This window comes from Lucilia cuprina, chromosome 5 (assembly GCF_022045245.1).
Source record: "Lucilia cuprina isolate Lc7/37 chromosome 5, ASM2204524v1, whole genome shotgun sequence".
In the NCBI taxonomy this organism is placed as follows: Eukaryota; Metazoa; Arthropoda; class Insecta; order Diptera; family Calliphoridae; genus Lucilia; species Lucilia cuprina.
In genome coordinates, this window is record NC_060953.1 from 13,823,134 (window position 1) to 13,848,489 (window position 25,356).

Sequence of the window (25,356 nt, forward strand, 5' to 3'; positions counted from 1 at the left end):
GTTCAGTTCTAGTTCAGTTCTAGTTCAGTTCTAGTTCAGTTCTAGTTCAGTTCTAGTTCAGTTCTAGTTCAGTTCTAGTTCACTTCTAGTTCAATTCTAGTTGAGTTCTAGTTCAGTTCGAGTTCAGTTCTAGTTCAGTTCTAGTTCAGTTCTAGTTCAGTTCTAGTTCAGTTCTAGTTCAGTTCTAGTTCGGTTATAGTTCAGTTCTAGTTCAGTTCTAGTTCAGTTCTAGTTCAGTTCTAGTTCAGTTCTAGTTCAGTTCTAGTTCAGTTCTAGTTCAGTTCTAGTTCAGTTCTAGTTCAGTTCTAGTTCAGTTCTAGTTCAGTTCTAGTTTAGTTCTAGTTCAATTCTAGTTGAGTTCTAGTTTAGTTCTAGTTCAGTTCTAGTACAATTCTGGTTAAGTTCTAGTTCAGTTCTAGTTTGGTTCCAGTTTAGTTTTAGTTCAGTTCTGGTTTAGTTCTAGTTTTGTTCTATTTCAGTTTTAGTTCGGTTCTAGTTTAGTTCTAAATCAGTTCTAGTTCTGTTCTAATTCAGTTCTAGTTCAATTCTAGTTCAGTTCTTGTTGAGTCTCGTTCATTTCTAGTTCAGTTCTAGTTTAGTTCTATTTCAGTTCAAGTTCAGCACGTGTTCAGTTCGCGTATAGTTCGAGTTCAGTTTGTACTACATATAAAACACTTTAATGCTATGAGTAGAGTGAATGCTGTGAATATATATATGCAGTGTTGATTATAAATATAGCACATTAAGCTGAATATTATGTGTCCAATTTTGTTTTATAGAAAATAATGACAGATGGAAAATTTCACTTTATTTATAAAATGGCTCTGTAAATATAGATTAGTTCGGTAAAACTCTATAGTAAAGTTGATGTAAAAATAGATACAACACTCTCGATAAGTACCGGTTTGCTAACATAACTTTATCATTCACTTGAGCGGATAACCATTTAAGATAGATTAAGGTTCGGTTATTTAAATATGATAGAAAATTGTCTGTAAAATTATATGATTAATTGATTGCTATATGTAACATTTTGGTTAAGAGAAATATTTAGTGATTTGAAATTAAACTTTTTGTTTAATATTTTTCGTATTCTATGTTTCTATTTATTTAAACATTGCTGAATTTAAAGGCGCTTTTATATATATGTATGTTTATCTCATATAGTATTTTCAATTTGTTTTTCCAGCTTTCTACTAATAGTTTAAACATTTAGTTTTTTTTAACGTTCAGACTTAGTGGCTCGTTACCCATTAACACAAAATCACTATAATAATTTAATTAATGGAAATTAAACTATTTTATCTTTTAAAATTATTGTTTGTTGTTGATAAAACAAAAAAAAAATAACTCAAATTTATTATTGAATTAAATTTTTAACAAAAACATGTTGTGCTGTGTGGTTGTATTTATGGGTAACTAAAACAACAACAATACACAAATAACAACTAGAATCGTGGGATGTTGTTGTTGCTGATAGAAATTTGTGCATTTAGCTAAGTTGTCGTGATCTTGCTGATCTTTGGGCTAAAAGTAAAAGAAAACGTCTAGAGCAAAACATTTTACAAACGATTTTAACGAAATGACGAAATCATCTTGTAGCCAAGTAGTCAAAATCATGGTCATTTAGAAAAAAATATATATTTTATTTTATTATATTTATTATTAATTTTTCGGTTGTGTGTTGTGTTTTTTGGTGTTTTCTATATAGTGTCGCGTTTTATTTTTATAAAAGTTTCTTTTTTTATTTTTGTTTTATATTTTGATTCATAGCAAATAAATCTAAATAATAATTTTGTTTCTGTGTGTGTTTTTTCATCTAATTTTAATCACAACAATTAAAAATAAATACAAACTAAAAAGAACAATAACAAAATTATTTGCAAAAAAAATATCAACAACAATAATTATATATAATTTGCAGTAGTTTTTTGTAATTATTAAAAAATTTAAACAAAAAAATTAAATGTTACATTCAATACTTTCAGACAACGATAATGCCTCCGATTGTACTTCATTTTATGCGGAGTATGATCCTTTTGATTATTTATATAGTGGTGGCAGTACACAATATTCAGATCCTGTCTATGAAGCTGTCAATAAATTGGATAAATCAGCTGTTAGTCCAAATGGTAAGTTTATTTTGTGATTTTTTTTTTTTGCTATAAAATAAAAAATTTTAAAAATCTAAAAAATATATATATTGAATTATATATAAAAAAGTGTGTGTGTGATTTTTTTAGCGAAATGTGTTTTTGTTTTTAGTTTAGAAAATTTTCAAAATTTCACTCACGCATTAAATTTTCTTAATCCATTTAAAACACTTTAATATTAATAATGACTTCTAGTTTAGCCAAAAAAATAAGTTGTAAGTGTCATCTAAAATTTTTAATTTTTAACGTGTAAAACTATATATAAAATATTTAGTAAATGTGTTCAATCGGTTTCAACAAGCGTTAGATAATTTGTGTGAATCAGCAGTGGCACGGATCAGATCATCATAGGGAACCAGTACCGTAGGTTCCCTAACAACTAACTCGTTTGAAGAGAGCATAGTCCGTAACGTAATATTAGATTAAAACAACGTTCGTCTCTGTGGTTGAGCACTTTCTTCAGTTCAGGACTTGCCTATTCTTATAATAATCGTTTTTACTCTCTCTCTCTCTCTCTCTCTCTGTTCATAACATTATCGTTTGGTATATCTGCCAATCTGAAACTAAACCACTTGGCACTAATCATCTAAATCAACTCTACGATTTTATAGGCTCTAAACGCTTCTAATACATAAATCCAAATACATATATAGTTCTAGCTGTTAGAGAATTTACAAAACGTTTCATCAGCTAGACGGTGAGTCAAGCTTTTACAGATTTTACTAAACGTATCTTCAGCGACTTCCCAATAAAACTTCGCTATAGAACTAGCATTTTAAAAGCGGCTTGCTTTACGCCTGCTTTTCCAAGATCCGTAAACAACGTTCGTCTCTGTGGTTGAGCACTTTCTTCAGTTCAGGACTTGCCCATTCTTCTAATAATCGTTTTTATTGATGCTAAGTAGCTACGCTCTCTCTCTCTCTCTCTCTGTTCATAACTTTATCGTTCGGTATATCTGCCAATCTGAAATTAAACTACTTGGCACTAATCATCTAAATCAACTCTACGATTTTATAGACTCTAAACGCTTCTAATACATAAATCCAAATACATATATAGTTCTAGCTGTTAGAGAAACGTTTCATTATCTAGACAGAGTGTCAAGCATTTGCAGATGTTAGTTAACGTATCTTCAGCGACTTTGTCAATAAAACTTCGTTATGAAGTAAAACTTCGACAATTCCCAAAAGAAGCAGACAGGCTGGTAGATAAGTGTAACGAGAAAATTATGTTCGGATCAGTTCAAGAACTGCAGCACGATTTCAGATGATGATGTATTGACATCCGAAGTATCAATATCCTGAGTATCAGCAGAGAAATATATGATAGGCTCCCCTCACGAACTAGTGGCGAGTGTTACATACAATCAAGTGCATCCAATGTATCAATAATCAGATAATAATGTGCTGACATCCGAAGTATCAGTATCCTAAGTATCAGCAGAGAAAAATATGCTTAAGTCACCTCAAGAACTAGCAAAACTAGTGTTACATATATCCAATATATCAAACCCCGACGAACTATACTCATTCAACTAATCAGGTCGGTAAATGAGAAGAAACGTAAGGAAGCAAGACGAAAAGTCCCGTTTCTAACCAGACGCATAATAATGATAGGATTGAGATTAAGTTCGCAAACAATCTTACTCGACCCCAACTAGGATTTGTCTGAGTTCAGACGGCTTTCATTATACAACTGCAAAGAGAGATAATGCGACACGATATGATCGAAGTAACAGAAGGCTTGTAAATATAGATGACAAGCGAATAAATTGGTTAGATCATCTGAAACTAAAAGAACTATCAAATTTAGCAGATGATCGAGTTGACACCCGAGTTATAAAACAGAGAAGTTTTAGCTGTTTTCCAGCAGATGCATAAGTTCCCACAGGAGCTTGGTTAATATGGATGACGAGTGAAAAAACTTGTTGGATCATCTAAAAACTGATCGTATTTCCTAGAAGTAGCAAATTTATCAGATGATCGAGTTGACACCCGAATTATAAAACAGGGCAGTTCTAACTATTTCCAACCAGATGCATAAGTTCGCAATTGTATCAAACCTCAAACGTAATTTCCTCTGAATTCAAATGGTTTTTCATAATGCGAAACGTTATGATCGAAGTAACAGAATATTGGTAAATATGAATGACAAACGAAAAAGTTGGTTGGATCATCTGAAAACTAGATGTATTTCCTAGAAGAAGTAGCAAATTTAGCAAATAATCGAGTTGACACCCGAAGTAATAAACAGAGCAATTCTATCTGTTTCCAATCAGAAGTTCGCACACAATTGTAGTCAACCTCAAACGGGATTTTTTCTCAGTTCAAATGATTTTTTTATAATACAAAACGAAATGTTCGAAGTAAGGTTGGTTAATATGAATGACGAGCAAAAAAGTTGGTTGGATCATCTGAAAATTGGTCGTATTTCCCAGAAGACATCCAAACTATCAAACAGAACAGTTCTTACTGTATCCAATATGATGTGTAAGTTCCCACACAATCGTATCCAACCTCAAACGGGAGTTTTCTGAGTTCATATGTTTTTTTATAATACAAAACAAAATGTTCGAAGTTTGGATGACGAGCAAAAAAGCTGGTTGGATCATCTGAAAGCTGATCGAGTTGACACCGCGATCAACAGGCTTGTAAATTATGATGACAAGTGAAAATCTGTAGCTCGATTTTAATATTGATGAATTTCAAAGTATTTTGGTAACAAGATCAAAAGATGCTTTGTTTTATCTGCAGATTATCGAGATGATATCCGTCGGACAATAGTACTTCAATTAATCCATGATAATTAAAGTATTAACATCCAAAGTGTCAAAGCTGGTTGAATGAGACAAAGATGCATGGATTAAAGGTCTGGTCGAATTTCTTGATCGAATTTGCAGATGGTGGCACCCGAAGTATCAACCAGATCCGCTCAGCAAATATCAGCAGTTGGATAATGTATAGGAAACTCAAACGAAAGTTAGTTTTTTTTGGCAATCTGACAAAGTTGGTTTTTCTTTGATATTATGTAGTTTAAATGGAAACAAATAAAAACAAATGTGGTCCACAGTTCGATCTTTCTCATCCAGATAAATAACCGCGGGAAGTTTGCAGACAACAACCATTCTCTTTCAAACCACAAGTATATTAGAATGACAGGGTCTCAATCAATATCGCCATATCCGACCATGAGATACGTTTTTTTGATAACCAACGACAGATAATGCGAAATGAAGTCCTGTTAACAAAATTTACAAAATTAGACTCTTGAACATAACCAAACTAAAGTTGTCAAGTCCTTTAATATCGACAAACTATTCAAGGTTATTAAAAAACCCTTGGCAATCCGAGATATGAATATACATCTTAGAAAGCTTCCCAATTATTATCAATCAGTAAAGGACAATAATACATGCCGACATGACTAACACATATCACATATCGTAATAAAGATATCCTGCTAAATAATGAAAGCCGATCGAGAGAATCAACTATCTCTAAGAATCTTGGAAGTTTGTTTCTTCCCCAGATGTTTCGCGGCCTAATAGAAGCCGCTGCTTAACCTACTAACAACATAAACAGATGGAACTCGATCCATATGAATTATCGTCATTACTTTGTAGATTTTGGAGTCAAATTTCTTGCAGCTTTACAGTGGAAATGATTATTTTTATAATCAACAGTTATCTCTAGGAATAACATAACTTCCCTGAGCGGTAACCTGCATCTATAACCAGGATACTTTTGACACAAAGTTCGAGAGCAAAACAACTTCAAACAAAGTACGATCCCAATTGGCACTGTAAGGAGCTTCATGATCTATACAGTAAACATTCCAACAACTCTTCAATAGCGTAGTAAAAACACGCAATTTAGGACCTTCTGTTTCCAGGTTCTGCAAGACCAAACACAAACTTATTTCAAGGAAAAACAAAAGAGTTGAGTGTGTGGTATTAGGGAGCTTGTAAACTAAAGCTAGTTTTATAAATTTTAAATATATAATTTTTTTTTAAAAATTTCTAATTTCTTTGGAATCTCTTTTTCGTCCAAACAGTTTCATCCACTAGTTGGCGAACTGATTATACCCCTGAAATCAGACAAAAAGAAGAATTACCACCACGTGCAACGGGAGGATCACGATCACCTCCACCACCCCTACCACCTCGCAATAGTGGTGGCTATAGTAATGGAGCTAGCACTTCATCGTTTAATACATTTGCCAGGGATTATGAACAATATGTACCAGTATTGAATACCAGTCATGTATTGGATCGACGAAAAACTTCTTCGCGTCTTTATGAAATTGTCACAGATCAACGTACAGTGGACTTGGAATTACTTGATTTCTTTTATATGGTTAAAGAACTGAGACAACGTTATCCATACGATGATGAAGTAAATAATGTGGGTCATATAATAGCATCGGAATTTAATTATCATTATCCATTGGAGACAAGTATTAAGATATTAGTACATCCAGCATTGAATGCATTGTTTCCGGATGGTGAATCGACGGCGGCCAATAAGAGGCAGTTTAAGGGCTATGGGGCACCCGTACAATTTACATGTGACAGTAAGTTCTTTTTTCTTAGCAAATTTTTGGCAAAATAGTTTTAAAACTTTCCTTATTTTTTCGTTCTAGTTAATACTCCCGTTGAAATGGTTATAAGCCAAGCCTTCTATTCTTTAGAGGGTCAAATCAGAGGTCATGTTAATGATTATGCCGTTAGACCTATAGGTGTAGCGGAATGGCTTTCAAATTCTTCGAAACTAAGTCAATTGGAATGTGTACACAATAGTTTGAAACTAGAAAAAGATGTACAATTGGGTTTGTGTTTAAAGACCGAGGAAAATATGAAAGTTATAGCACGCACCCAGAGAGATGATAAAAATGTATGTGAAATGCGTCCCGAAGAAGTATTGCCCAATGAGACGGCCAATACCATAACCTATGATAGTATGATGATTTTATTAGGTGTGTAAGCAGAGATTCTTTCCAATTTTAAATTCAATAATTAATAATTTTTATTTTCAATTTCAGAAACTTTGGAAACCGAAATAGATAAACTAGAATCTGCGGCTAATGACAACAACTCGCGTACTGTTATATCCTGTTCTGGTGTGGTGCAGGGTGTTAAAGCCATTTGTGCCTTATTGGGTTCCATTGATACACTGGAACTAGCCGACTGTGTAGCAAAGCTAAAACAAGTTTGTGAAGATAATCAACCAAAATATTCAAGTTCCTCTACAAATCCTGAAATTATAACCGATTGTGGCGATTATGCCGAAGTGTGTTTGCGACCGCGTTCTATAGTCGAACAAATTAAAGTTAAATGCAATAATTTAAGAGATGCCGTACAGGAATTAATAGAATTGTATTCGAATGTCTTTAAGGTGGGATTTTCGGTGAAAACTTTGGATTATTCCATAAGTAAGTATTGGCAGATACACTGAACTACAACTGAACTAGAACTGAACTAGAACTGAACTAGAACTGAACTAGAACTGAACTAGAACTGAACTAGAACTGAACTAGAACTGAACTAGAACTGAACTAGAACTGAACTAGAACTGAACTAGAACTGAACTAGAACTGAACTAGAACTGAACTAGAACTGAACTAGAACTGATCTAAAACTGAACTAGAACTAAACTTGAACTGAACTAAAACTGAACTAGAACTGAACAAAAACTGAAATATAATTGGACTAGAACTAAACTAGAACTGTACTGAAACTGAACTAAAGCTGAAAAAAATAAGAACTAGAACTGAACCTGTATCATTAAATTTAAAATTGTTCTTTAATTATGTTTTTTTTTAATTTTAGCACCCATTCATGTTTCTTTTGTCTCCAAACCGATTGTGGTTAGCGTCAATTGTTTACATCGCCCTCCACCTCTATGGCGTTATGATAATTACTCTTTGGGTGTACAAATCAACTATGGTTCCCGTTTTATCTCTGATCCCGTGGTAACAAAATGTTCTAATGATACTACAGGAGGTTTATTTCCACGTTTGAAATTTTCTTCTTGGATTACGTTTGAGAAAAATCCTATTTGTACTTTACCCCGGGAAGCACGTTTGATATTTGTCTTGTATGGCACTCAAACGGCAGAAAATGATCAAAATAATGTGGATAATGGTGAGAAGAAACAAATTACCACCGAGTTAGGTTGGTGTGCCATACAATTATTTGATTATAAACGTGAAATGATTTGTGGTTCCTATCTGCTCTCAATGTGGCCTCCTACGGCTGATAAGTTTTTGGGTCCCGCTCCCGCTAGAGGTTGTCACCCTCAGCCCGACTTTTGTCCGGTTTTGAGTATTGAAGTGCCGCCTTATGGCGGTAAAATACAATTTCCAGAACCTTTGGAAAATCCACCACCAGCTCCAAGGTAAAAAAATTATTTTTTTAAGTAAAACCCGCAAGTTATTACAATTATTTTTTTAACAGATACGACTTCAATTCCTTGGACACTAATTTGCAGCAAGAATTATTGGACACCGCCGAACAGGGTTATCCGGGTGCCATCGATAAACGTGAAGTTTTCTGGGAAAAACGTTTGTATTTACAAAATATTCCTCATGCCTTACCCAAAGTTTTACATGCTGCCCATAGTTGGGATTATGCTAGTCTCATGGATTTACACTCTTTACTGTACTCCTGGTCAGCCTTATCTCCACAACAGGCTTTAGAGCTGCTGCTGCCACGTTATCCCGATGCCAAAGTAAGAGAAAAAGCCGTAGAATGGATATCCCAACAATCCAATGATCAGTTAGTTGACTATTTGCCACAATTGATTCAGGCTTTGAAGCATGATACCTATGAAGCTTCCTCAATGGCTAGATTTTTATTAAGTAAATCTTTGGAATCTCCACGTATAGCTCATCATATGTATTGGCTTTTAGTACATAGTTTACCTGGCGATGGGCCACAAAATTCAATAGATTCTTCATCGAGTTATGGTGATGAAATGGATGATACTTTAATAACTCAAGCACGTTATTATCGCAGAAATAAGATGATGTTGAGAGCCTTGCTAGCCATATGTGGTGAGAAACTATCTAAGAGATTCTTGCTGCAAAATATTATGTGTAGGGTAAGGTTTTCAATCCTAGATTCATTTAGCAGTTAATTTTCATAGCACTTTTCATTATTCAAGAATCTGGCTAACATTGCTGAAAACGTTAAAGTGGCCAAAGAGTCTTTGCGTCAAAAGTCTTTGTGTGCCGGCATGGATAGTGTCAATCAAGAGCTTTTAGACAAACCCACCTCTTTGCCTTTGGGTCCTGAACTGGAGGTCACCGGTATAAATGTACGCAGTTGCAGCTATTTCAATTCAAATACATTGCCTTTGAAAATTTCCTTTATTGGTCCAGATGCTGAAATATTGCCGGCTATATTTAAGGTAAAAATAGTCCTTCATCTAAATATCAAATAGCTTTAATTTTATACCTTTATTTTACCTTTAGTCTGGTGATGATTTACAACAAGACATGTTGACCATACAACTTATTCGTGTTATGAATAAAATGTGGCTGGAAGAGAATTTGGACTTGAAAATGGTAACTTTTAATTGTGTTCCCACTGGTTTTAAGAAGGGCATGATTGAATTGGTTTCGGATGCTGAAACATTAAGAAAAATTCAGGTGGAATATGGTTTGACGGGTTCGTTTAAGGATCGTCCCATTGCTGAGTGGTTGGCTAAACAAAATCCTAGTCAATTGGAGTATCAAAGAGCGGTAAAGAATTTTACGGGTAAGTTTTAGTACCAGAAAGAACAATATTTCTGTTCTAGTTCAATTCTAGTTCAGTTTTAGTTCAGTTCTAATTCAGTTCTAGTTTAGTTCTAGTTCAGTTCTAGTTCATATCTTGTTCATTTCTAGTTCAGTTCTAGTACAGTTTTAGTTCAGTTCTAGTTCAGTTCTAGTTTAGTTCTAGTTCAGTTCTATTTCAGTTCTAGTTCAGTTCTAGTTAAGTTCTAGTTAAGTTCTAGTTCAGTTCTAGTTAAGTTCTAGTTAAGTTCTAGTTAAGTTCTAGTTAAGTTCTGGTTAAGTTCTAGTTAAGTTCTAGTTCAGTTCTAGTTCAGTTCTAGTTCAGTTCTAGTTCAGTTCTAGTTCAGTTCTAGTTCAGTTCTAGTTCAGTTCTAGTTCAGTTCTAGTTCAGTTCTAGTTCAGTTCTAGTTCAGTTCTAGTTCTAGTTCAGTTCTAGTTCAGTTCTAATTCAGTTCTAGTTTAGTTCTAGTTTAGTTCTAGTTTAGTTCTAGTTCAGTTCTAGTCTAGTTCAGTTCAAGTTCAGTTCTATTTCAGTTCCAGTTCAGTTCTAGTTCAGTTTCGGTTCACTTTAGTTCAGTTCTAGTTTAGTTCTAGTTCAGTTTTAGTTCAGTTCTAGTTTAGTTCTAGTTCAGTTCTAATTCAGTTTTAGTTCAGTTCTAGTTTAGTTCTTGTTTAGTTCTAGTTTAGTTCTAGTTTAGTTCTAGTTTTGTTCTAGTTCAGCTCTAGTCTAGTTCGGTACTAGTTCAGTTCTAGTTCAGTTCTAGTTCAGTTCTAGTTCAGTTCTAGTTCAGTTCTAGTTCAGTTCTAGTTCAGTTCTAGTTCAGTTCTAGTTTAGTTCTAGTTCAGTTCTAGTTCAGTTCTAGTTCAGTTCTAGTTCAGTTCTAGTTCAGTTCTAGTTCAGTTCTAGTTCAGTTGTAGTTCAGTTTTGGTTCAGTTCTAGTTCTGAACTAGTTCAGTTGTAGTTCAGTTCTAGGTCAGTTCTAGTTCAGTTCCAGTTCTGTTTTAGTTTAGTTCTTGTTCAGTTCTCGTTAGGTTCTACTTCAGTTCTAGTAAATTTGCCAAGTATTTTCACTTCTCTTTTTGTTCTTTTGTAGTCTCCTGCGCTGGCTATAGTGTGGCAACTTATATTTTGGGCATTTGTGATAGACATAATGACAATATTATGTTAAAAACCTCAGGACATTTATTCCACATAGATTTTGGTAAATTTTTAGGTGATGCTCAAATGTTTGGCAACTTTAAGAGGTAGGAAAAACACTATACAATTATTCTGAACCAAAAAAAAAAAAAATATTAAAAATTCCTTTCTCTAACAGAGATCGCACTCCCTTTGTACTAACCTCCGATATGGCATACGTGATTAATGGTGGTGATAAACCCTCTACTGACTTTCATTATTTTGTTGATTTATGCTGTCGTGCCTTTAATATTATACGCAAACATGGTGATCTTTTGTTACACATGTTAGCTCTTATGGCTACGGCTGGTATACCCGGTGTTACAGCCGATGCAGTTACTTATGTACGCAAAGCATTACTGCCATCACAATCGAATCCTGAAGCAGCTGCCTCATTTGCTAAAATGATACAATTTTCATTGAAGAGTTGGTTTACACAATTCAATTTCTTTTTGCACAATTTAGCACAAATGCGTTTTAGCAATGATGAAGGTAGCGGTGAACTGTTGTCGTTTGTTCCTAGAAAATATACGTAAGTTGCTGATGTTGCTTTATTGTTGGGGTGTTTTATTATTTGTTTATATTTGTTTTTTTGTAGAATGCATCAAGATGGCCGCTTAAGAAGTGTGGCCGTGGTGCGCTGTCAAAAACACTATGAAATGGAGAAATTTTATACATACATTTTACGTGTCACTCGCCATGGTCAAAAAGATCCCACACATTTATTCCGTTCCTATAAAGAGTTCACCGAATTTCATCAGAAGTTATGTTTACATTTTCCATTAGCCAAATTGCACAGGTAAGATTATTAAACATGTTTTTTGTTATATTAAGGTCAATGTATTACTGCCGTTAGAGTTTTAAACCTTATTTCCAATTCAAAGCCTTCTAAAGCTCTTGGTTCTGGTGTAATCTATATTCTTATAAAAAAATAAACTTTGTAAAATAGCTCTTCGCTAAGGGTAACTATCTTGTCGTAATGCGAGAGCTTAAGTACATATTGTGACTAGAGCTTACTGTAACTAATGCTTCGGTATCCAGCCACAGGAAGTTATAGTTTTAAAGAAGGGTAAAGGTTACTAATCTTGTCAAGATAGTGAGTGTGGTATGTTTCTCTCAGTCCTTCTTCCTTATTCGATTGGGCTCTGTGAGCAGTAAGGGCTTTACCGTAAGACAGAGCGATATATATGCACTTTTAAGGTCAAGGTGAGTGGTAGGAGTGCCGAGGGCCTGGATGGCTACCCAGTGCATAAAGTGACTAGCTTCTAACAGCTCCCCTCAGCGTCATGGTAAAGCGCTGTTGTAACGTAGTTGCCTAGTCCACGTACGCCATCACTGCGTTTATCTTCCGTCTGTACGTGCATACTCGTGGGATTCAAAATAGAGGAACCAAACATTGAAACAAACAAGGATGAGAATAGAAATACGACGAAAGGGGTGGTCAACCTGTTAGGGAAAGACAAACCGGACTTCACGGTCAACGAGGATGATGGGGAGTTGCACCTCCATGCCAGAATTGTTGAGCTGACCGACTTAGACGTGGGGGCTCTAAATATCCCCTACTGAAGAGGCCAAGAGGATCCAAAGGGGACATTTGGGAGGAGACTGTCCTAAGGTCGCTCGGCAAGTAGCGTGGAGGAGAAGCCTCATGATACAGGCCGAACAAAGGGGTAGAAGGCTAGGAACAGGATTTTGAGCACTCTTCTTAGGTTAGGTTACGTGGGTTGCTCGCTAGCAAGGGAGTTCACTCGGAGGCCTTATGGCCCATTGTGATACCCTTAGAATTACCATTCCCTAGCGATGAGAGAATGGTTACCCTCCCTAATTTCGTTGACTACTTGGTTCGTTCGGTCTCCATGTAAACCAGCCGGTGCTTTAAATAAAACCGATCATGTTTATCAGTGACGCATCTCTGAGACAGTCTAGATCATGAAAAAGAGCTCTACCCAGATAGAGTAGTCTGTGCTCTTGTAAGGCAGTCATATAGAAGGTGGACAGTCACATAGAAGGTGTTGTACCGATTCCACTTCCTCTTCGTCCAAGCAGCATCTACAGTAGCTATGATTTGAGTAGCCGATACGTTCTGAAATATGTCCAATCATACAGTGCCCAGTAATTATACCAGTTAGAAGCCTAATCGAGTTCTTACCAAAAGATAAGAGGGTCTTAGTCCTATCCGTTGTCAGAGTGGGCCAGAGCAGTTTCGATATTCTACAAGTGGTGAGATTTGACCACCTGACTTCCGTCTCACTCAGAGCCCATTCATCTATCAGTTTTGATAGGGTCGTCAGGGGAGCGTGAATATCCTTTTGCGCAAGGGTTAAGTCCAGGGACGACCCTTTGGTTGCGCATTCATCAGATATTTCATTTCCCCGGATGCCTTCATGTCCTGGAACCTATATCAACTCAACGTGATGTTGTGTCAGTTGTGCCAACGATTGAATGCAATTGAGAAGACATTCCGACTTAATAACATTGGAGTTAAGAGCCTTGATTGATGCAAGGCTGTCCAAGTATATATGTATAGTCGAATTTTCGAGATTTACTTTCCGGAATCTTTTCGCGACAGTATAGATGGCATTTATCTCTGCCTGAAGGACCGTGCAGGTGTCAGGTAGTCGAAGAGACAGTAGAAGATTTAGTTTATCGGAAAAGATTGCCTCTTTCTGTCTTTGAGCCATTTGTGTAGATTGAGATCACGTCATCCCTTAGGACAGTATTCGCGGCCCAATCATCCCTTGTTGGTATTTTGGTCTTGAATGACCTATTAAAATTCAGTGTAGATAGAATGTAATCTGTTTCCGGCCCCATGATAGGCCTGCCTATCTTTTGTAGGATGGTGCCATGACCAATGCGGTCGTGCTTTAACCCGTTCGTCTGTTTAAGTCGTAGAGCAGATTTAGCAGAAATGAATTTTTTGTATATATCAAGGGGAGTTATGTTCAGCATCATCTCTAGACTAGCCTGAGGGGTGCTGCTTCTTCTTGATTCATGACAAACTCTTTAGGTCTTCGTTTTCTTATTGAATTATATTCTCTTATATATTCTTTATTAATTTGTAGACCTAAGTTTCCTGACTTAGCAAACAATGAGTTTCTTATCTGAATGGATCTCAGTTACGGATTCTTTTTGAACTGTTTGTGGCTCATTAACAAGTTCAGTTGATATTCGTTCTTGAACAGAACGGTATTCAGTTTTAAATTAATAATCCTTACTTTTAGTATCTTTATGGAACTCGGTAGGTTTTCTTTCTTTTACTGAACAGTTCTCTTCAGGTTCTTCTTCAGTTGTTTGTGGTTCGTTAACATACTCTGTAAATCTGCGTTTCCCAACTGAATGGAATTCTGTAGGAAACTTCTTACTTTTTGTATCATTATTAAACTCAAAAGGACTTTGTTCCTTAACTAAACGGAATTCAGTTAAAAATTTCTCTCCAGCATTCGGAGATTCTTTGGCAAACTCAATGGCATTAGGTTGACAAAATGAACGGTATTCAATTTCAAACTCTTCTCCATCATTCTGAGATCCTTTAGCTAACTCTCTGGCAATTCCTTCGTTAACTCAGTGCCACTAGGTTCATAAATTGAACGGCATTCAATTTCAAACTTCACTCCATAATTCTGAGTATATCCTTTAGCTAACTCTCAGGGTGTTCGTTCCTTAACAGGTTTTAATTCGAAGACTGATTCTAATTCATCTGTTTGAGATTGTTTCACAAACTCAGAGGGTCTTCGATTTAAAAAACTTTCGAAGATTCCTTAGCAAACTCATTTAAAATAGGTTCATTAATTGAACAGTTCTCACTTTCAAACTCTTCTCTATCATTCTGAGATCCTTTAGCTAACTCTCTGGGTGTTCGTTTCTTAACAGTTTTTAATTCAATAACTGATTGCACTTTACCTGTTTGAGATTGTTTCACAAACTCTGTGGGTCTTCGATCAATAACAGAACGGTAATCTATAGCAAATACTTCTTCATTATTTGAACAACTTTCGAAGATTCCTTTGCACTAGTCTCATTAATTGAACGTTATTGAATTTCAAAGTCTTCTCCATCATTCTGAATTCCTTTATCTAACTCTCTGGTTGTTCGTTCCTTAACTGGTTTTAATTCGAAAACTAATTCTACTTCTAATTTGAGATTGTTTCACAAACTCTGTGGGTCTTCGATCATAACAAAAACGATACTTCTTCATTAATTTAGAAAAATTTGTGCATATTCCAAATAGAACAAAAACGAATTATTTTAATAGTTTTACATTAAAAATTTTATTAATAAGTAAAGTATATCTAATCGAAATACTCCTACTAGCTAAAACAATAATTTAAGAAAAACAAACTAAGCTTCAGTACCTTCATAATCCACATTATTTAAATCTAAAAATTTCTGTTTTTGTCTCTTGGAAGCCTCTGGTTTTTTATCATTTATAGAACGTGCCTTAAAACCATCCATATCGGCACGCACTTCCTTGGCTCGTTGTATAGCCAGTTGAGCCATAGGATTGCGATAGGCTGGTTTAGGTGGTGGTGTATTAAAATCAGGTGGCGGTGAGGATAATTTGGCGTCAGTGGTTGCTGTAACATTTTGCAATTCCACCGTTAAGTTGCGATGTTTACGTATGGCAGACCAACTATCTTCATTGTCATTATCTTCCTGGGATATTTGAGAACCAAATAAAGATATAGTTTTGGGTATGGTAACAATCGGTGTCAGGGTTGCTTCTGTATTATAATTTATATTTGACAAACGTTGCATGGGTTGTGGTGGTATGGGCGGTGGAGCTTTGTCATATACATCATCATCATAATCTGACTCAAATTCTAAATCTCTTTGGGCATTTCGGCCCGGTATAACATGTTCTTCGGTCTTAAAATCGAATGTTACTTTACTTTTGCGCGGTTTTGCCTGAATATCTTCATCTAATTTCGGTTCTTTGAGTATTGAGGTAGTAGCAGCCGTTAACTCGGGATCACTAAAAGTTATCTTAATTTCTTGTGGTGATTGTAAGTTTGCCTTAGTAATTTGTTGTGTCTTTAAGTTTTCGAAATTGGACCAATCATCTTCAATACTTTTGCCAAAGCCTAAAGGTTGTTGGGGACTATTTAGTGGAGATTTTTCTAGAAAATCAGCTTCATGTACTTCATAGGAGTGACGTATTTTAGTGAATTCTTCTTCAATGTTATGGGAGAAATCATTTTCTATATCTTTTTCCATTTCTTGCCATAATTGATCATCAAAATGATTGTTGCTATCATTGGTTTGTGGTTGATATAAGGGTGGTGGATTTTCCAAAAAAGTTAAGTCCTTTTTTCTCGCAAAACCTGTAGGTCTTCTTTGTCTTAATTCTTCATTTCCAAATTCAGTTGTGGCTCCTTCTTCCTCAGAGTTGTCTTGTTGTAGTAGGAAATTTACTTGTTTATTAACTTCTTCTTTTCTTACAAATCCCGTAGGTCTTCTTTGCTTTAAGGCTTCATTTTCTTTAGAAAAATGTTCGCTTTCTTCCTTGTCTTTTACGAAATGTACTTGCTTTTCCAATTTATCTAACTCTTCCTTTCTCACAAAACCAGTAGGTCTTCGTTGTTTAATCAAAGACTCGCTATTATTTTCGGAATCACTAAAACTATGTTCCATTTCTTTAAATCTAACGGTGGGACTAAGGGGAATCTCTTTATTTTCGAAATTATTTCTGCTATATTCCTCATCTTCTAAAGTGAGGTCTTTATTAAAACCAGTTGGTCGCCTTGCTTTAAGGGCGGAATTTTCATCATCTGACAACTCTAACATATCCATTTTCCATATAAAACCTGTAGGTCTTCTCTGTTTGATATCGGAATTCCATTCATCTTGTTCATCCTTGAAATCAGTAGATTTATCAAATTTCACTTGGCTCTTAGGAACATCTTCGGAATCCTGTTGCAAGTTAATCTCATTCCACAATTCTTCACTATTTGTTGTTCTTATAAAACCTGTAGGTCTTCTTTTATTTAGTGTGAACTTTTCTGTTTCACTTTCTGTCCATTTCAAACTCTCATCATTAAATTTAACTTTTGGTGATTGAGAGTCCTCCAATTCCTCGTTAGCATGCGTTTGGCTTTCGCTTTCATCCTCATCAGATTCATCATTAAATGTCACATAGTAATCATCATTCCTTACAAATCCCGTGGGACGTCTTTGTTTTATTGCAGAATCGTCATCAAACTCTTGTTTAGAATGTTGAACGTTTGAAGAATTAAACGTTACCTCACGTTGTTGAAAATATGTGGTGGATTCAGTGGTCATTAAGGAACGTACTTGACTATACACTTTCCTTTGACTATGAGACGATTCTTGCCATTCTTCCGTTTCACTTAATTCTGGTGATTCTGGCCAATTTCTCACGTAACCTGTAGGACGTCTTTGATTGAGAGTAAATTTGTCATTAGTTTCGTTGACATTAAAGGAAATTGCCGTTTGTTCCTTGAGTTCCGGTTCCTCCTCGAAACTGATTTGTGTTTCCAAATGATGATTATTAAATCTTCTAACATTAACTTTTGGAGTTTCAATTTTCTCCTCAAACTGAGGCCAACTAGTGAATTGACTATCGAAATCTTCTTGCAAACTTGATGAATCGAAAAATTCTGAATTTCCATTGGTTTGACCAACAAACATTGATTCATTGGCAAACTCGAAGGGTCTTCGTTCTTTTATTGAATTATATTCTGTTATATATTCTTCGTTCTTTTTAGGATCTTTAACCTTAACTGTACGGAACTCTGTAACAAATTCTTCTTCGAAATCTTGTTGAGAGTCTTTAGCAAACTCTGTAGGTCTGCGTTCCTTAACTGAACGGTACTCAGTTATGAATTCTCTTTGATCAGCTTCTTGAACTGAACGATATTCTGTTACAAATTTCTCTATAGGTCTTCGTTCTTTAACTGAACGGAACTCTGTAACGCATTCTTCTTCAGCAGTTTGTGGTTCGTTAACATACTCCGTTGATCTTTGTTTTCCAACTGAATGTAAATTGGTAACAAACTCCTCACTTTGCGTGTCTTTATTAAACTCAGTGGGTCTTGGTTCTTTAAATAAAGGGACAGTTACAAATTCCTCTCCAGCATTCGAAGATTCTTTGGCAAATTCAATGGCACTAGGCTCTTTAAATTCAGCAACTGATTCTACTTCATCTGTTTGAGATTGTTTCACAAACTCTGTGGGCCTTCGATCATTAACAGAACGATAATCTGTAGCAAATACTTCTTCATTATTTGGGAAATTTTCGGTATCTAATTCCTCAAATATTACAGAGGAAATTTCTTTAATTTCCGCCATTTTATTCTTACTCTGATCCTTGAAATCCTCTTCTTTATATTCAACATCTTCTAGTTCACTAAATTTAAAGGACTTCACATTGAAATTATACTTTTCAGTATATTGTGCTTCAGGACTTTCGTTTAAATTATTATTATAAATAATACGTTCATTTCGTAAAGCATCTAGGGCAGGCAGTTCTGGTGAATTTTCCCAATTTCGTTTATCCTTAGCTAACTCTGCATTTAGTTCCTTTTCATATTGTTCCTGTAGATCAACATCAACTTCTTCATACTTAATGTAACCAGTAGGTCTTCGCTCTCCAAAGGTTTCAAAGAGTTTGGGTTCATCATAATCATCGATTTTCGTTAAATCTTCTGTTGGCCTCGAGAAACCAGTCGGTCTACGCTCTATAACTTTATGAAATTCTGGTATTGTTATAGATTGTGATGATTTCAAATAGCGCGGTGTCTTTTCCGGCTTTACCATAGCCGAACTGCTGCGATTTAAACGTAACGGTGGTACAGGTATTTCTATAACTTCATGTGAGTTGGGTTGTTCGTTAACTTCGGGTTTTATTTCTTTTAATTTGAATTGTTTTTCAAATTCCTCAAATGTTAACGATATTTTTGTATTACTCTCACGTATGGCGGTTAAATCAGAAGAAGAGGCTGTTGTTAGGGGTGGTGTAGCGATTTCTAAGTCTTCAAATGCTGTTGAATGTACTTGATCTCTTCTCTTATTACGTGGTGGCGGTAATATAAGTGAGGAAGTACTATCGGAGTGTTGACGTATGCGTACCGCTGCATAGATTAGATAGATTAACTAACAATGATTTCGAGAAGATTAATTTTAGAGTTACTTACGTGGCAGCTGTTGGGGTCTTTGAATTTCCAATTCATCTTCACGTTTTTGTCTAAAAACACCATGAACTTCAACACTGTCATAGATCTGTGGGGTTAAAAAAGAAAAACAAATAATTATATCCCAAAAACGATCTGAAGTAATTGAGGGATCTTAGGAAGGAGTGGATATATAGAATATATTTTATGTTTATATCACAAGCACCACAAATAGTGTTTAAATTAAAGATATCAATTCAGTTTGGAGAACTGAGATCTATTCTCTAAACAAAATGGATCTAACACTAACCCTTTATATATTTACCCCATTTTTTTCTCTCACAATTTTGTCTCGAAATTTATATTCTGTATTTCTCACTTATTTTTGAAACAAATAGAGCAATTGCTTATGATTTAAAATATTTTAAGAGAATACAAACATAACGATTGACTGAGTATGTTTTGAATGTGTCATCCACGTAACCAGAAAATCTTATCTAGAAAATAATTGTTACTCTTTCTGTTTTTACTAGCCATATTTCATTTTTATGATTGTTCTACATATATATTTTTTCTATCAACAAAAATTTGATTTCTTTAATTAATGTTTATAATCTACATACATACGTTTTCGTTTAACAATAAAATATTTATTTTATTTCGTTTTATTAAAAAGAAACGAGGGAAGCACCTGATGGAAGAAGATATTTTCTATTGTTTGTTGCATTCATTGAAAAAATATGTTTTTTGTGAAAATGAAAAACAATATTTTTAATAGAAATAATTGTTATTTACTAAACTAGAATTGATCTATAACTGAACTAGAACTGAACTAGAACTGAACTAGAACTGATCTAGAACTGAACTAGAACTGAACTAGAACTGAACTAGAACTGAACTAGAACTGAACTAGAACTGAACTAGAACCGAACTAGAACTGAACTAGAACTGAACTAGAACTGAACTAGAACTGAACTAGAACTCAACTAGAACTCAACTAGAACTCAACTAGAACTGAACTAGAACTGAACTAGAACTGAACTAGAACTGAGCTAGAACTAGAACTGAACTAGAACTGAACTAGAACTGAACTAGAACTGAACTAGAACTGAACTAGAACTGAACTAGAACTGAACTAGAACTGAACTAGAACTGAACTAGAACTGAACTAGAACTGAACTAGAACTAAAACTGAACTAAAACTGAACTAGAACTGAACTAGAACTGAACTAGAACTGAACTAGAACTGAACTAGAACTGAACTAGAACTGAACTAGAACTGAACTAGAACTGAACTAGAACTGAACTAGAACTGAACTAGAACTGAACTAGAACTAAACTAGAACTGAACTAGAACTGAACTAGAACTGAACTAGAACTGAACTAGAACTGAACTAGAACTGAACAAGAACTGAACTAGAACTGAGCTAGAACTGAACTAAAACTGAACTAAAACTGAACTAGAACTGAACTAGAACTGAACTAGAACTGAACTAAAACTGAACTAGAACTGAACTAGAGCTGAACTACTACTGAAATTCTGGGGATCTGTCCCTATATATCCAATGGGTATCACTTACTTGTTGTGAATATCTTTTATCCTTTTTATATTTTTGTTGTTTACTCCGACGCGGAACTATAACTGGTGGCGTACCACCACCTGCAGCACCATTCTGGGTACTGGTCTGTTCGAATGATAAACGATGTTTAAACCACCATAATTTTATGCCCACTATAGTGACAACCATGCACATTAAAACACCCAAAGAGGCCACTGCACCCAGATTTTCTTTCAAGGGAAAAATTAAAAATAAAAAAAAAATTAAAAAAACTTCAAGTGTCACAATTATCGTCATCATAAGTTTTCGTTATCATCATTATTATCAGATTTAGAGTACTATTATCATCACTTTGTTAACGCACCTTGATTATGTTGATTTGTTAAATTAATTTTGGCCATTTTTTTTAAATTTTATTTTTAATTTCTTTAACATTATTTATTTTTTGTTTAAAGTGATTTGTTTTTGTTTGTTTATACTTTTTGTTATTGTGGAACTTTTTGCAATTTATTTAAATAAATTTATTATTCCGTTTGCAACGCTTGCACGTTAATTTATTTATATTTATTTTTTTGTTGTCGCTTTTGTAAAACTTTTACTATAATTAATAATACAAAAACAAAAAAAAAAATAACTTTTATTTAGTTGTTACCGCTACGGCGGGAGTATTTGTTATGACTTCTCTATAAAATATTAATATTTTGTTTGTTATCAATTATTTTTTTCGATTTAACCATTTCAAATAAGTAAAAAAGGTGTTTTTCTGTTTGTTATCAATCTTTTTTTTTTTTGGTTTCGTATGTACTTTGATATGTTTTTTTATTTCGAATTTCTCTTTATTTAAGTTTTGTGACTCTTAATATGACCAAGTTAGTAGAAGAAAAAGCAAAAACAAATGTACATTTTAAAGTTCATACATGTACGTATGGATATTTTTAACATTTTCTATTTAACTTTTGATAAAGTACAACAACGAGTATTTATGGGTTCTCTTATTTCACTGATTGTGTGTGTTTGTGTGTTCTTTTTTTAGTTCTTGTTTAAATTTGCAGTATTTGTTATTTCAACAATTACTTTACTGATTAATATTTATGGTTTATTAACTCTATTATAATGATAATAGTTATAATGTTGATGTCTTTTAGGCCAAATACAAAGTAATTAAAAAAACTTTAAACTAACTACAATTAACACTTTCAGTCCAGACTATAGATAATCTATAGTCCAGACTGTAGACAATCTATAGTCCAGACTATAGACAATCTATAGTCCAGAGTATAGACAATCTATAGTCCAGACTATAGTCAATCTATAGTCCAGACTATAGACAATCTATAGTCCAGACTGTAGACAATCTGTAGTTCAGACTATAGACAATCTATAGTCCAGACTACAGACAATCTATAGTCCAGACTATAGACAATCTATAGTCCAGACTATAGACAATCTATAGTCCAGACTATAGACAATCTATAGTCCAGACTATAGACAATCTATAGTCCAGACTATAGACAATCTATAATCCAGACTATAGACAATCTATAGTCCAGACTATAAGCTATCTATAGTCCAGACTATAGTATATCTATATTGCAGACTATAGTCTATCTATAGTCCAGACTATAGTCTATCTATATTGCAGACTATAGTCTATCTATAGTCCAGACTATAGTCTATCTATAGTCCAGACTATAGTCTATCTATAGTCCAGACTATAGATAATCTATAGTCCAAACTATAGACAATCTATAGTCCAGACTATAGACAATCTATAGTCTAGACTATAGACAATCTATAGTCCAGACTATAGACAATCTATAGTCCAGACTATAGTCTACCTATAGTCCTGACTATAGTCTATCTATAGTGCAGACTATCTATAGTCCTAGACTATAGGCAGTCTATAGTTCAGACCATAGTCTATCTATAGTCCAGACTATAGTCTATCTATAGTCCAGACTATAGTCTATCTATAGTCCAGACTATAGTCTATCTATAGTCCAGACTATAGTCTATCTATAGTCCAGACTATAGTCTATTTGTAGTCTATCTATAGTCCAGACTATAGTCTATTTGCAGTCTAGACTATAGTCTATTTTTAGTCCAGACTATAGTCTATCTATAGTTCAGACTATAGTATATCTATAGTTCAGAATATAGTCTATTTATAGTCCAGACTATAGTCTATTTATAGTCCAGACTATAGTCTATTTATAGTCCAGACTATAGTCTATCTATAGTCCAGACTAAAGTTTATCTAAAGTCCAGACTAAACTCTATCTATAGTCCAGAATATAGTCTATTTATAGTCAAGACTATAGTCTATCTATAGTCCAGACCATAGTCTATCTATTGACCAGACTATAGTCTATCTATAGTCCAGACTATAGTCTATCTATATTCAAGACTATAGTCTATCTGTAGTCCAGACTATAGTATATCTATAGTCCAGACTATAGTATATCTATAGTCCATACTATAGACAAGCTATAGTCCAGACTATAGCCTATCTATAGTCCAGACTATAGTCTATGTATAGTCCAGACTATAGTATATATATAGTCCAGACTATAGTATATCTATAGTTCAGACTATAGTCTATCTATAGTCCAGATTATAGTCTATCTATAGTCCAGACTATAGTCTATCTATATTCCAGACTATAGTCTATCTATAGTCCAGACTATAGACAATCTATAGTCCAGACTATAGACAATCTATAGTCCAGACTATAGACAATCTATAGTCCAGACTATAGACAATCTCTAGTCCAGATATAGCCTATCTATAGTCCAGACTATAGTCTATATATAGTCCAGACTATAGTATATCTATAGTCCAGACTATATTCTATCTATAGACCAGACTATATTCTATCTATAGACCAGACTATAGTCTACCTATAGTCCAGACTAAAGTCTATCTATAGACCAGTATTAATAAAATTAAAAAAAAAAAACAGTTTAGATGTTTTTTTTTGCGACAAATAAATTTTAACTGGTGACTAACGAATTCATTTGTTTTATTTAGTAAATATCAACAAACATTTTTTTATAATGACACAAATACATTTCTCAATGCAGGTTTTAAACTTAATTAAGCGAAAATATATTTAACCAAAAATCTTTTCTTAATTTACATAATAATTGTTAATTGTTTAAAAAAAAAGTACAGATTGAAAAGAAATTTTGCAAACAATTTCAATTTTAGAAATACAAATAAAAATTAATGATAAATATTTGTTTATATTTCAGTTTACCCAGTGGCATACATGTGGGACGTTCTAATGTTAAATCTGTAGCCGAAAGACGTTTACCAGAAATACGTGAATTTCTTATATCACTTTTTAATTCGGCCGATGAAATAGCACACTCCGATTTGGTTTATACATTCTTTCATCCATTATTAAGAGATCAAAAAGAGGCTAATTTAGATGTGTCTAAAATTAAAGGTATGTTTTGAAAATTGATATAGAAAGAAAGTTAATGAGATTTTTTTTTTTTTGGTTTATAAAACACAGAAGTAAAATCTCAAACATCTAGAGAACATACCAATGAAGTGGGACAATTAAAATTATCAATGCAATATCGACGTGATGTTTTAACTGTTATGGTGAGTTTTTATAAAATTTATAAAAAAAAATAAAAGTTTTACTTTTTTCCCTTACAGATACATCATGCAAAAGGTTTACCTTTACTGCAGGGTGGTCAAGAGCCCAATACTTATGTTAAATGTTATCTTAAGCCCGATGACAAAAAGGCCACCAAACGTAAAACCAAAGTTGTGCGCAAAACCTGTGTGCCCAGTTATATGGAAACGGTAGGACCAGGGGGAGACAAATTTCTTTTAATTTTTATTTAATATAATGTTAATTTTTTTTCCTTAATAGCTGGAGTATCGTATGCCTTTACAAATCATACAAAATCGTGTTTTACATGTTACCGTCTGGTCACATGATACTTTGCAGGAAAATGAATTATTAGGAGGCTTTCAAATTGATTTAAGTAAATATGATTTACGTAAAGAATTAAGTGATTGGTTCCGTTTGGGTAATATGCCACGTCACTGACACTTTGATGCTCAACTCCTTAAGGCAGTAATAATTGTTTAGAAAAACAATTGTTAGAAATACACCAGAGTAACAGAAAAACAAAACAGGGATTTGCAAAAGCAATTAAAACTGAACCATGGATAATAAATAATTGTAATAAACCTTAAGCTACACACACACACACACACACATTCAAATCAATTTAATATTAAACTAAAAGGAATTGTTAATAACTTTATACTAATGCTTATATAATTATAATATAAATTTTATAAAAATTTGTATTTTTTATTTTATTTTTTTGTATAAATTTTTTTTTTGATTTATTATTACAAACATTCCAAATTATTATAATTTAAAACAACAACAACAAATATTTTGCACAATCTCTTAAAAAAAATTACACTTTAAACAAAACAATTTAATATTTTATAAAAAAAAGAAAAGAAAAAAAATTATTTAAATATTTTCTAAAATTTTCTTGCTTTTTGTAATAGTTGTTGTTATTTTT

The 25,356-nt window shown here is 33.8% G+C and overlaps 2 protein-coding genes across 3 annotated transcripts; one reads left to right on the forward strand and one right to left on the reverse strand.

Annotated features, from left to right (window-relative positions):
- The first annotated feature begins 1,951 nt into the window (after positions 1–1,951).
- LOC111684075 (phosphatidylinositol 4-phosphate 3-kinase C2 domain-containing subunit beta) lies at positions 1,952–25,108 on the forward strand. The gene is made up of 15 exons (XM_023446193.2): positions 1,952–2,132; positions 6,207–6,725; positions 6,795–7,127; positions 7,194–7,583; positions 7,981–8,548; positions 8,608–9,253; positions 9,317–9,562; positions 9,627–9,912; positions 11,024–11,174; positions 11,246–11,638; positions 11,705–11,905; positions 24,049–24,245; positions 24,315–24,406; positions 24,464–24,613; positions 24,684–25,108. Exons 1-15 carry the CDS (start codon positions 1,967–1,969, stop codon positions 24,861–24,863), a joined length of 4,518 nt encoding a protein of 1,505 aa, XP_023301961.2. The 5' UTR covers positions 1,952–1,966; the 3' UTR covers positions 24,864–25,108.
- LOC124419973 lies at positions 15,351–21,202 on the reverse strand. 2 transcript variants are annotated; one of them, XM_046951303.1, is made up of 4 exons: positions 21,159–21,202; positions 20,816–21,024; positions 19,260–19,344; positions 15,351–19,196 (listed from the first exon to the last, which is right to left on the reverse strand). In XM_046951303.1, exons 1-4 carry the CDS (start codon positions 21,193–21,195, stop codon positions 15,445–15,447), a joined length of 4,083 nt encoding a protein of 1,360 aa, XP_046807259.1. In that variant the 5' UTR covers positions 21,196–21,202; the 3' UTR covers positions 15,351–15,444. The 2 variants fall into 2 exon arrangements, with proteins under 2 accessions (XP_046807259.1, XP_046807258.1); XM_046951302.1 differs by lacking the exon at positions 21,159–21,202 and having other exon boundaries at positions 20,816–21,129.
- Positions 25,109–25,356: the final 248 nt, after the last annotated feature.